Source organism: Falco rusticolus, chromosome Z (assembly GCF_015220075.1).
Source record: "Falco rusticolus isolate bFalRus1 chromosome Z, bFalRus1.pri, whole genome shotgun sequence".
Taxonomy (NCBI): domain Eukaryota; kingdom Metazoa; phylum Chordata; class Aves; order Falconiformes; family Falconidae; genus Falco; species Falco rusticolus.
The window spans coordinates 43,419,332-43,431,700 of NC_051210.1; the positions used below are offsets into that span (position 1 = coordinate 43,419,332).

The 12,369-nt window shown below is 45.5% G+C and overlaps 1 protein-coding gene across 3 annotated transcripts in view; it reads right to left on the minus strand.

Moving 5' to 3' along the window:
* The window catches only part of LOC119141579 (transducin-like enhancer protein 4), a 98,201-nt gene extending 86,335 nt beyond the window's left edge, over window positions 1-11,866 (minus strand). For 2 of the 3 annotated variants that reach the window (XM_037374034.1, XM_037374032.1), the window contains exons 1-4: window positions 10,975-11,866; window positions 10,420-10,517; window positions 9,265-9,328; window positions 7,816-7,860 (exon numbers count right to left, since the gene is read on the minus strand). In XM_037374034.1, coding sequence (XP_037229931.1) covers window positions 7,816-7,860; window positions 9,265-9,328; window positions 10,420-10,517; window positions 10,975-11,019 — 252 coding nt within the window. In that variant the 5' untranslated portion in view covers window positions 11,020-11,866. The remainder of the gene's footprint in view (window positions 1-7,815; window positions 7,861-9,264; window positions 9,329-10,419; window positions 10,518-10,974) is intronic. The other variant, XM_037374033.1, reaches the window with a different exon arrangement.
* Between the last annotated feature and the right edge of the window lie 503 nt (window positions 11,867-12,369).

Consider the following 12,369-nt stretch of genomic DNA (forward strand, 5'->3'; position numbering starts at 1 on the left):
CTTGCCTGACATTTGCACATTTAAACGTCTTAGCCATAACACCACAGTGTTCAATACCAGAGCATTACGTACCTGTCCTGGGCTAGGAAAGATGATTCCTTATGTCTAAATGCTATCCACGCAGGCAACAAAGCACTGTTTAGAGTTCTATTTACTATTTGTGACATATTTCAGTTATATTTAAAAAGCACTATTAAAAAACCAAAAAAACCCCAAAAACTTATGTACATCAGCTTCTGACATCATGCCAGAATGCTTCTGCTACGGTGAACTACAGAGCTTGTGCCACCACAAAGAGGAACAGTATCAAGGGAAAAAATTCACAGAAGTAGTACTTTAAGGTACCAGTGGAATTGTAAAAATATCATCTTGAACAAAGACAAAACCTTTAAAAACATACAGATAAAAAGAGACACAAATAAACACTCTCAAAACCAGTTCATATTTTTGTATTTTAAAATAAAGATTAATTCTTAATTCAAACGTTGTATTTCCTTCATAGAATAGCATTTCTCGAGTATGGATAGGTTCAGCTTAAAGTATACTGTCATCTGTTAGTTAATACAAGTATGGGTTTATACAGCCTGTGTTTCACGTCCCCATCTTTGTTCTGCTCCTGTAGTGCCTTCTGGCTAAATAGGTTTTTTGAAAGTCAGTAGTAACAGATATGCTTGATCTGCAGACAGCAAAAGAAGTGACTTCCGTAACAATTATAATGGCACTGTTCACAAACTGGCCCACGTCTGTGATGAACTCAGTTCTCTATTAGCTTCACAAATAGTACATCACATCTCATTAAAGAAAAGGGAAAAAAAAAAGAAAGAAAAAAAGTAAGCCCAGTTTGAGGACTCTGGCTTCTCAATGTTTGACAGCCTTGGTGTTAAAAGTCACAAATTGTTTCCCAGCTTTAATGCACCAAGTCCACAATATATACTGTAGCTGGCCTGTGTAAGCACCCCTTCCCTTTTTGTAACCTAAACCAAAATCAGAACCCCTGCCTCCAGGAGCTTACAATGGCAATTATTTCACATGCCTGAATCTTTAAGTTATTTCAGTTGCCAAGCCAAGCAGCCAAACATTTTCAAGCCAGATTTACAATCGCCTCTGCAGCCTTAATTCTACTTTCATAATGTCTATTTTGTGCACTGAAAGAGGTCCTCTAGGAAAACTGGTAATGAGATCAGTGAGTGTATAACTAAAACCTGCACCACAATGCACATACACAATCGGGCAGGATCAAGCTTACACAAATGCTGTAAAGCTTGGGCATCCCAGCATCCTGATATCCACTTCGAAACCCATCTGCTAATTAATGTTTTTTTCCTGTACTGAATGACCTCAGCACTTCTTTTTTGCCCCCAAAAGGAAGGCAAGTCTCATCACACCAAATGGTGCACAACTTACTATATACAAAATGGTGACACAGCTTCCCTCTCCTGGTGGGTACCAAGTTCTGACTGTTCAGCAGGAGCCCTATGGCAGAGTTGTATTTCCAGCCACACTGGCTGACCCAAAGAGCTGGAGGTGGGCTTCCCGCTGCTGCCCCAAAGCAGCTGGGGGTTCTCACCAGAAAGGTGTCCCTTTTGGCAAGTTTCTTGCATTTATTAAAAAAAAAAAAAAAGCAAAATTTTTTTATAGGGAAAAGTGTTAGGCAACCCTAACTACAGGGTCACCACTGCCCCCCTCTGTAATTACAAGTGAGCCCATAAACTGACACCGTCAGTGAGACAGCATCACAGCAATTAGCATCTTTCAAAGACAGAAAAATGCTTTTATGTGTAAGCACTGTAGAGCACAGCCTTTTGCCAGTAAAAACAGAGCATATGTCTTAATTTAAAATTTGCTCAGCATGTTTTGTGCTACTTCCTGTGTCTTAAGCATCTGTCTGAACTGCCAAAACAAGTGGGAGAGAATGACGCTTTCCTTCGCCTATAAACAGCAAAAACAGGGTGAAATGCAAGTTCTTCTCCTCATGCAAGTTATTCTGCAATTGCGGGGGAAAGGTTATTTCAACAGTAACTTGTGGAGATGTGGCAACAACCAACTTTCAGTAATTAACAGGATCTCTCCACAGGAAGGCTGTCTAACATCTGTATCATGAGGAAAAGAAAGCACAGACTCTTGTTTCAGAACTTAGCAGCTATTACCAAGTAAAACGCTTCTGGTTTAACTGCAGAGTAATACATTTTCTAACTTTTCACAATCTTCTAAGCTTTTCTGCTGGCTTCAGAGGCTAAATAACCTAAAACTGGGACAAACAAGCCTCAGCTGTCAAACTGATTTGACAGCCTATTTTTTACATTTTGCGACTTTGATGGAAAAGCCACTTGTTTTTCTCTTCCTCCTTAATAGTCCTGTGTGAGCTGCAGTCTTCAAGATTTTACTTCTAATCTCTCTCATTTTGAAGTTTTCCAGTTCAGTTCTGACTACCCACTGCCTGTATCTCTATTAAACCTTTCCTACTGTTTATAATGGAGAACAAATTCAGTTGGTGTAATTTTAGCTGGCTCTCCAGGTATTCTTCAAATGGAAGACAATATACACTCAACTACTGAATGTGTTAAAAATAAAAAGTGCACATATGCATGCACACACATTCATGCTGAGCCCAGACCACTACCAAAAAAAAAAAAAGGGGGGGGGGGGGGGGGGACGGGGGACGGGGACAAGGACTATTTTTCTGTTACACAGGTAGTGCATATACAAACCACTTCTCTGTGATATATGCATTTTATGGCCATGAAGATGAAAAATGCTCAAAACTCAGCCCTAAATTAAACAAATTGATTCTCATCTTTACCCCTTTACCAAAATAATTTACTAGGGCTTAAGAAGCCAGCAGACTCAAGGCTGGGGTGTCATACAGCCCATACATTAACTGAGTAAGCAATAAATCTCCCCTTACTCTCCACACTACTTTCTTAAATAGCTCACTGTAAAGCCCCAACCTAATTAAAAACAGCTTTCTTGGCAACAGTGCCCTTGATTTCACTTATTTACACATTAACTGCAGCCTCCGTTTGCCCAATCCAGTCTATTCCGTGTACCACGCAGGGCCTTTTATCTGCCCTGGACAGCATTTTCTCCAGCAGATGAAGTAGATGCCAATTGATTTGCTGTCGAGCATGGTAAATTAATAGCAACAAATTGCTGAGGGCCCCATCTCGCTGCTCCACCATGCTTCGGCAGTTTTGCTTTATTTGCTCCATGATGGGCAGCAGTCAGGCCTCTTCAAGTCAATTTCTTCTTAACAACCTGCAATACTTTTCAATGGTGAAAATAGAGCCGTTCCTTGTAAGTCAGAAATCAATATCCTATTGCCCTTAGAAAATGCTAAACAAGCAGTATTGGCAATCCACTTGGTACTAGAGGGTATCAGATATAATGCAAATCCATACTGCTTCCCTCCTCACAGTTATTACAGTTTGCTAAAAGGTTCCTAATGCCATTTATCATCATTTACCATCGACTACTGCAGCTATGATTATGATATCCTATCAGCTAGCAGAGCCCTTTCATTTCTATCCAATTAATATTTTAGCAGCACTCAAATGGTTGTTGCCCAAGTCTTGTAATAAAATTTACATGGATTGCACGATTTTTTTTATTTTTTTTACTGTGATCTTAAAAAGTAATTTCATTTATTTTTTAATACAAGCTTCTTAAAAGACCTGAATTTTCTTTCAAAAATGCTGAAATCCAACATTCTAGCATGTGAATTAGTTCAAAGACAGAGTACTAACCAAAAAGACCGACTCAGAATTTATCTATTGCTATCGCCAAAAAGCATAACTGAAGTAAAAAGTAAATGCTGTATCCTATTTATGCCTTCCATCAGTCCCATTCACAAATATCTGTTGTCTCTAGCCAAATACAGACACTTATTTTAAGCAATACTTAGAATTCTGAATTAAAACCTTCAGCAACCATATTTGATTACAGCAATTCAAAGAAACTTAACATAACATTAAACCAGCATAATTTCAGAAATTAAACCAAATGACCACACCAAGTAGCAATAGTATATTAGAAAAACAGCAGCACATCAACTGTTCATTCATAAATTGTCTGAGCCTCTTAAAAACAAATTTTAGAAAAGCAACTTAGTAAGAAATGGGCATCTTCAGACCACACCCAAAACATTCATATTTATGCAAATATTGAAATTTTAAACTGCAGGGAAATACCTGCTCATACCGCAACTCAAAAAACCCCAAGTCAATGCCTTTTTTTTTTTTTTCCCCGGAATGCGTATTTTGAAGCTCTATTGATCCTAGTACAGAAATACCAAAAATTAGCTTAGCGTTTTAGGCTATAACACTACATGTCACAACATACCCCATACTTGTCTGTAAAAAAAAATACAATTGACTAATTCTACCAGCCTAATGCTATTTACTCAGTTACCAAAATTTAAATTAATTATGTTCTCAAACATAATTGTTAAAAATTGGCAACATTATGCAGGCTTAATTAAGATTAAATCCAATTTACTAAATGTACTTTAATTGGTACTAATTACATTAGCTTTCCTTTCAGAATGACAAATTCCCCATAGGTTTCACTTTAATAGTCTTCTATCAAAATCAACACAGGATGACTGATGATGAGCATCACATGAGGTGTAGGAAAAAAGAGATGCTCTTCCCTCCTTCTCCCCCTCACCAGCCACACAGGCACACTCACTACCGCTGCTCTCTGCACGTTTATCCTTTTATCAATTTGCTAAGTCACAGAGTCATGACTCCATCACAGCCATCATCTTCTGTTCCAGTGAAAAATTTCTCAAAAATAAATACTCTGTGGCTGGGAGCAGCCAAGAAGAACAGAAGCTTTAAAAGAAAAATACACAAAGGTTTCAAATATCAGGGCCACCAATTACTAGGGTACTTCCAAGGACTCCAGGGAGTCCTGCTCTTGAACCCTTTGAGACGCAAATCTAATAAGTGAATAAGCCTAACCTGATCTTGAGAACTAGGCCCAATTACGCCGAAGGGCAACTTCACTGCATTATTGCCTGCTTTCCATTACAAGGGCATCCAGTGAGTACATCTGGAAAAGAACCTGAGAGGAACCAAGGCTGTCTGCCCAGAAAAACAAATAAAGACAGATATGCCTCTGTGCTACAGTGAAAAAAGAAAGAAAATATAATAAGTAGGTGGTTTGCAGGGCTGTCTGTATTTCATAATGTGATAAACTGCCCTCAGGATTTTTGATATGATTGAATTTAGAAAGCGCGGGGGGAGGGGGGGGGCAGGGTGGAGAGAAAAACGGTGAATTGCTCAATTTCAGCTGAGTAAAATTTGAAGATGGAAGAGAAGGGAATTTAAGGTGGAAGACTAAAGAAGCTTTGCACACACCAAATGAAACAATCAGCACTGTCTATATAATATACCAAATTGGACCCTAACGCTGTGATCATAAAGCAAGACAGGAAATAATTTGCAACTGCTGAAGCAAGAGGAAAAAGGGGGGAAAAAAAACCCCAAACACTATGTCAATAGAAGGGGAGACATAAGATACAAAATTTATATCAGATTTAAGAACGATAGCAAGGAAGTTCCTTAGCTGAAGGTAATTTGAATCATTATCTGACAAAATTGTGTTTTGCATGAGAGTACAATATTTAAAGTACTAATTTTAACAGACTGAACAGTAATGGAAAAAAGTGTTTAATTAAACCCCAGTCCTTTGTAATCCCACACTCAGTGGTAACTAAGTATTATTTCTCCAGAATATCACTGACTACTCCATGGCCATAACTGTATACAATTTCGCAAGTAAAGCATTTAGAAATTAAAAGTTAGAAGGGCTTTTGCTATGGGTTTTTTCCCCCCTGCTTAGAACAATTTAATTACACATTGCCCTTGTAAGCAAATTCTGTCCCACAGAATTTTGTGCAGTCAGTGTAGGTCTACATATAACTAACTGCTGTAAAACCAGGTTACGCAGAAATATGAACAAGTCTGACTGCATTGCTTGCTTTCAAACAGCTCTAAGAATTTGCTACGCCGGTCGCCCGTAAGCAGTCTGGTCTTTGTGAATCACTTCCATACCTACTACTTTACTGACTGGGGGAGGCGGGGTTCTTTTGGGTTTTGTGTGTGTTTTTCTTTTTTTAAATGGGACCTAAAACCATCTGGCTATTCATTTGAGAACACATTCAACACCTCTGAGAGGCAGTGTCTGGTCTTTCACCTGCACCCGTGACCTGAATCAGGTCCAGAGAGTCACCACATATGTGTGATCTGATCAGCAGCAAGCACAGCCTTTTTCACTCAACCATTTGTTAAACACACTTGTTGAGTCTTCACAATACCTGCAAGGAGGACATCTGAATTTATATATACCTGTAAAGTAACATGTACGTACAAGTTTTCATAAGTTTGGAACTGCAGATGGCAAAACACTTTGAGGCAGCAAATCCCACTGTCTTTGTATGCCATGCAGTGCAAATGGCCCTAATCAGTACTGTGGCACTGTGATGCTAATGGAATACAAAATATAATAAATAATACAAAAAAACATTTGACTTGTATGTCTGCTCTCAACAAGATAAAGAAATCCTATTTCCACAACCCAGAGAAGTTCTAAATCCCTAACTGTGAACAGAAATGTGTACAAACCAATCTTCAGATGGTCTTTCTTCTCCCATCCAACCATTTCCTTATTTCTGCTGTTTACACTCCCCAGCAACCCTGGCAAATTGCTCAACCATTTGCTAAAATGAGTTGTCAGTATTAAACTCCACCATATAAAACTTTCCTCACTGGAAAATTCATTCTCCTCTAGAGAAAGTTAAAAACACATATTACTGAATAAGAAATTCTGGTTTATACTACCTGCTCCATCTGACTAATCTGCTAATCTTGGCCTAAGTGCTAGACTTCAAGGCATGAAACCGACAGCCGCCCTCCAGTACCTAAAGGGGGCCTACAAGAAGCCCAGAGAGGGATTTTTTACAAGGGCACACAGTGAAAGGACAAGAGGGAATGGCTTTAAACAGAAAGAAGGCAGACTTAGTTTAGATATTAGGAAGAAATTCTTTTACTGTGAGGATGGTGAGACACCCGAACAGGTAGCCCTGAGGAGCTGAGGATGACCCCTCCCTGGCAGTGTTCAGGGCCAGGCTGGACAGGGCTTTGAGCAACCTTCTCTTAGTGGAAGGTGTCCCTGCCCATGGCAGGGATGTTGGAAGTAGATGAGTCTTTAAGGTCCCTTCCAACCCAAACCATTTTATGATTCTACACTAACACAGAAAGCTCATTTATTCCTTTATGCCTGAGGTTCTAAGACACTGGTTTTGGGCTAAGGTCCCTAAGGGAAACAGGAACATGGCTGTACATCAATTGCTTTTGCAGCTCCAGTTTAAATCAGTTCAGGTTAACAGAAGAGAACAGTCTTTTCAACACATAAATACAACGCCCTCGACATCTGATATGCATTTGTGATGTAACTATCATCCCAAAAAGTAAAGCCCAAAGGTTCAAGGTCAGACAGATCTGAAGGTACAACCCATATACCCATCCCTAATGACATACAACCTCCCCGTGCAGAACAGGACCACTTGCACATATGGAAACTGCATGTGGCAAGTCAACCGAGTAATGTACAACTGGTAGCTGAGACCACAACCTACACAGAGCCCATATACCATACACAAGATGGAACTTTCAGGGCCAGGTTAAGTACGAAAAATTTTCCAATGCACTCAAGCATGCAATTAAAGCAAGTCACACACAACAGACATTCATTTTAAAACTGATGGGAAAAATTACACAGAGCATTCTTACACAAAACAAATTATCTACCTACCTGTTTATGCATCTCTATATTCAGCCCATAGGACATCTCATAGTACTAAGAAAGAAGAAAATTCCTCTGTTAGACCTTGCAATTGTGAAAACTATTCCAAAATTCACTTTGACTCAAATGTCATCTGTACAAAGACATACAGACTAAAACACTTAATGGCCTTGAAGAGCTGGAATTAGAAAGAGCATTTCACAGCAACCTTTTTTTATTTTCTTTTTTGGGGCTTTTTTGCTTTATCTACATTGTTTCCTGTTAAATTTACAAAGAACAGCCAAAACACAAGGAAAAAACAGACAACAAAAAAAATCACAAAAAGGAATCACAACAACAGTTAAAGATTAGAAGCAGAAAAAAGCCACACAGAAAATGCTCAGAATTGTATTCCTTAGCACACCAAAAAAAAAACCCACCTGAAGTGCTTGAAGCCAGAGACATCATTGATTTATATGTGTGTAACAGACAGGTTATTCAGTATTTTAAATAAAAAACACAAAGAAGCTGCAATTAAATAGCAGGCATGCAAAAAAATGAAAGAGCATGGCAATTCAGAGCCAAAGCAGATACACCGATCTAAGTATGCCCTGTTGTGCCCGAGTATTGCAAGGAAAACTCAGTTCAGTCCGTAACGTTAGTACCAAACAATCTCCAAGACTTAGGCATATTGGGCGACTTAGGCATATAAGGCACGAGAAAGGCAACTGTGAGCCTTAATGTTTGCTTGTGCTCTTGGTTAAGAGCTTTTCAAGGTTATTTACTCTTTCTGTGAATACAAAAATTGTTATTTGTCATGTACACATGGGACACAGCTAATCCTTCATTGATGTACAAGAGAACAGAGAGCAAGAGCTCCTCTGGAGTTACCATGATCCATCACGCAATTATGTATTTAGAGATGTCTTTCTACGCATGTTACTTAACCAGGCAGACCACAGCCACTGAGGAAATCCCTTTCACAGCTGACAACCCTGCCATCCTGAATTCAGTGAAACAATGAACCAGCTGCCCAGGTGCAACAGTTCTTCTAGGAAGCAGGCTTTGAGTTTGTATGCATATATGTCTAATTTTTGCTTATTCCCATCACATTAAAAATGTTATCCCAAACCATTTTACAGAGATCGTTGGGAGATCTCAGCAAAGTGAAAACATCATCCCCAGGTACGCTATGGAAGTTGTACACAGCTTTAAAGAGCTGACAAGTAATCTGCTAGCATTTGGAAGAAATATCCCCAATTACTTCAAAGGTTAAAAAGGAGGTTTTGCACAGAAACTAACCACTGCAAACAAGTTAAAATTCCCTGAAATTAAGGATTTATAATGGAAGCACTGAAGTCACCTCAACAACAGCACTGCTACTATAATCTTGCTGTTCGCCTCCAGCAACCCGAATGTATTTCGGTCTCTGTGTACCAAGCTAATAGACATTTTGAATTTGTTACGCAGCTTGCTTACCATGACATAATGCCGCTGCATCTCTGTCTTCTCACTGGCCAGTTTTTCACATTCTAGCTTTAAACTGTTCAAGACATAAAAAGGAAAAAGCATGGATACTTCATAGCACAAAACTGGCATTCTTCTGAGCACAGGTTACTCCCCTTTTCAAGCATTTCTCCAACACAGGGATAGAAATGTGTACTCCAGCTCTTGCTTGGGAGTTCAGGGTGGGGTTTGTAATTTTCTTCCTTCGAGAGATACTTTGCAACATCCTCATCTCCTAAGTGAACTGCACGCAGTATACAGGAGAGTATTTTTCTCTGACAAACTGGTTGACAAGAAGCAGCACGGGGGGGGGGTTCATACCTGTGACACTTAAGCTTGAGAAGCCACTTACAAATCCACAATTTGGTTTTCACAGTTTTTATTTAGATGAGTTTCAGAAACACCTCTTCCTTTCACTGAACCCACAAAGGAATGAAACACTTATCACAACTTCAAGGAGCAAAAAGTTGCTGGATTTTACTATTTATTTTTTTTTGTCTGTGCTGCTACTGATGATAGAACTGCAAGGAAAATACTGCAGGTAATTTTTTTTAAGGAATACCATGGTAAACATGAACACCTCCGCCGGTTTTTTTGTTTGTTTTCAGAAGCCCGCTAGGCAATCCTGCCAGAATTCACTTGTCACTTTGAGGACACAGCGCTCTTCCACCTAAGGATAATGAAATAGCTCGCCGCCTCACTTCCAGGTTATCAGCACTTGACATGTCAATGAAAGGCGCGAGGGGGCCGAGCCAAGACAAGATGTGCGTCCTGAGCGGCATTTTGAAGAAAAGCAGAAGACGAGCGCAGCCATCCACATATTTGTCCATCAACCCCACCCCACCCACTCCAAAAAAATCCAACAATAAAAAAACCCACCACAAGCCGTACAAACTGGAGCGTGGGGAAAGCAAGAAAAAGCGCTGGCACCGCTCGGTTCGGGGCCCCGACAGCCCCTCGCCCCGCGGGCCGGTAGTGGCGGCGGGATGCGGCGGGTGGCCCGGGTGCGTCCGCCCCGCGCCCGCGCTCCGCTGGGCTGTCCCGGCGCCCCCCCGCCCCCCCCCCCCAGGCACCGGCGGTGGAAAGCGGCGAGAAGCGAGCCCGCTCGTGGAAAGTAGACAGCGTTACCTGTGGTACTGAGCCTGCAAAAACTGAAACTCCTCCTTAATCCGATCGCAGGACTCGGAAATGGTGAATTTAAAGGGCTGCGCTGGCTGGTGAGGAGCCTGCAAGCAAGCAACAGCAGGTCTTTTAATCGCCCCTGTCGCTCGCCCACCCGCCCGCGGCTCCCGCCGCCCTCCCGCTCTCCATCCCCCGCCGCGGCCATCGCTCCCGGGCTCCGCGGAGGCGCAGCCGCCGGACCCCCACCCGCCCGGAGGTAGCGGCGCGATGCCCGAAGCGCCCCGGGCTGCCGCCCCGACGGGGCTGACGGCGGTGCGCCGCCGCCGCGGGGGGAGGCGTCGCCCGCTCAGCACCCCCGCACCGGCCGCAGCCACCGGACGCGTGGTGGGCGCCGGGCCTGCCCCGCACCGGGCCGGCCCCGCACCGGGCGGGGGCAACTCGGAGGAGCCAACCCCGGCGCGGGGCGGCGGCAGCGGCGCGGCGGACAACAATAAGAAAATGGCTACAACTCCGCGGTGCCCGCGCCGGAGCGCTGCCCGCGGGGCTGCCGCCGCCACTCACCGGGTGCCGGGTCTGCGGGTACATCTTGCTCAGGTCGCGGATCATCCACGCCGCTTCGGGGGGCGCTGGCGGCCGGAGCGGCGGGGATCAGGGCTGCAGGCGCGGCGGCAGCGACGGTGGGCAGGGACGCCCCGGCCCCGCCGCCCCGGGGCTGGCGGGGTACCGCCGGCAGCAGCGAGGCGCGGCGGCGACGTCCGCGGCGCGCGGGGGCCGCTGCCACATCCCCCGGGGGCGGTCAGCGGGCGGCGCCGACCGGCTCTCCCGAGCGCCGGCGCTCCGCGGGCTCCGGCGGGCTGCGACCCCCGTGCGGCGGCGGGCGAGGAGGAGGCGGAGGAGGGCGGGGAAAGCCCCTTCGCCGGCGCCGGTGCGCGCTCCGCCAGAGATCCCCGCCGGCAGTTTTCTCCCCTTCTGCAAAACTTTTACTGCTGCCGCGGCTCTCCCGGCGCCGAGCGGAGCGGGGCGCCCCGGCGGGGAGGCGGCTGGGGCGGGCGGGCGGACGGCTGCCCTGCGGGGCGCTGCCGCCGCGGAGGTGCGGTGCGATGCCCTTTTGTGTGGTGGGGCCGGTCCTCGCTCCTACCGACCGGACCGCATCTCCTCCGCCAGCGCTGCGCGGCCGCTCTCTTTTTGTTCTTTTTGGTTGTTCTGGGTTGTTTTGGCTTTTTTTTAATTAGAAAAAAAATCAAAAAGAGAGCGCGGAAGATGAAGGAGCAGACGCGGTCCGGGCTGATTTATTTACGTCTTTTTGTTTTCTTTTTTTCCCCTCCTCGCCTTTCGAAACTCTGGGAAGTGGCGGCGGCAGCGGCGGCGCCGCGCGGAGCAAAACGGCGCCCCGCGCCCGGCTCGGCTCTGCGACTCGACTCGGCTCGGCTCGGCCCTGCCCGGCCCGGCCCAGCCCTGCCCAGCCCAGCCTGGCCCGCCGCCGCCGCCGCTCCTCCGCGCCGCTCCCACAGCACGCTCTGGCGAGGTGACTCCTTTGACCAAATTTAGCGGCGGCTCGTCGTTAGCATTCTGATACATATTCACGGCAGCCGGAAGGCCGCCGCCCGCGGGGCACCCTGGGAGCCGCAGTCCTGCCGGCGCCCCCGCTCCCCGCCCTGCCCGCACACCGCCGCGCCCGGGACTTCTCCTCCCGTCGGGCGCCGCGGCACCGCCCCCTCCCGCGCGCCCCTCCGCCGCTCCGCCCATGAAGGGCGTCGCCGGCGACCAATCGGCGGCGGCCGCACATTAATCGCCGTTCTGTATTAATGCCCATCATTTCGCCGCTGACAAATGGGCAGACGGGTTCGGGGAGGACGGGCGGGGGGATGGGCCCGGGCTCGGCCCCCACGTGGGAGCCTGACGCCACGCGGGCCCGCAGCCAATCAGGCGGCTCCTGCCTGCCTCTCCGCTCCCGTT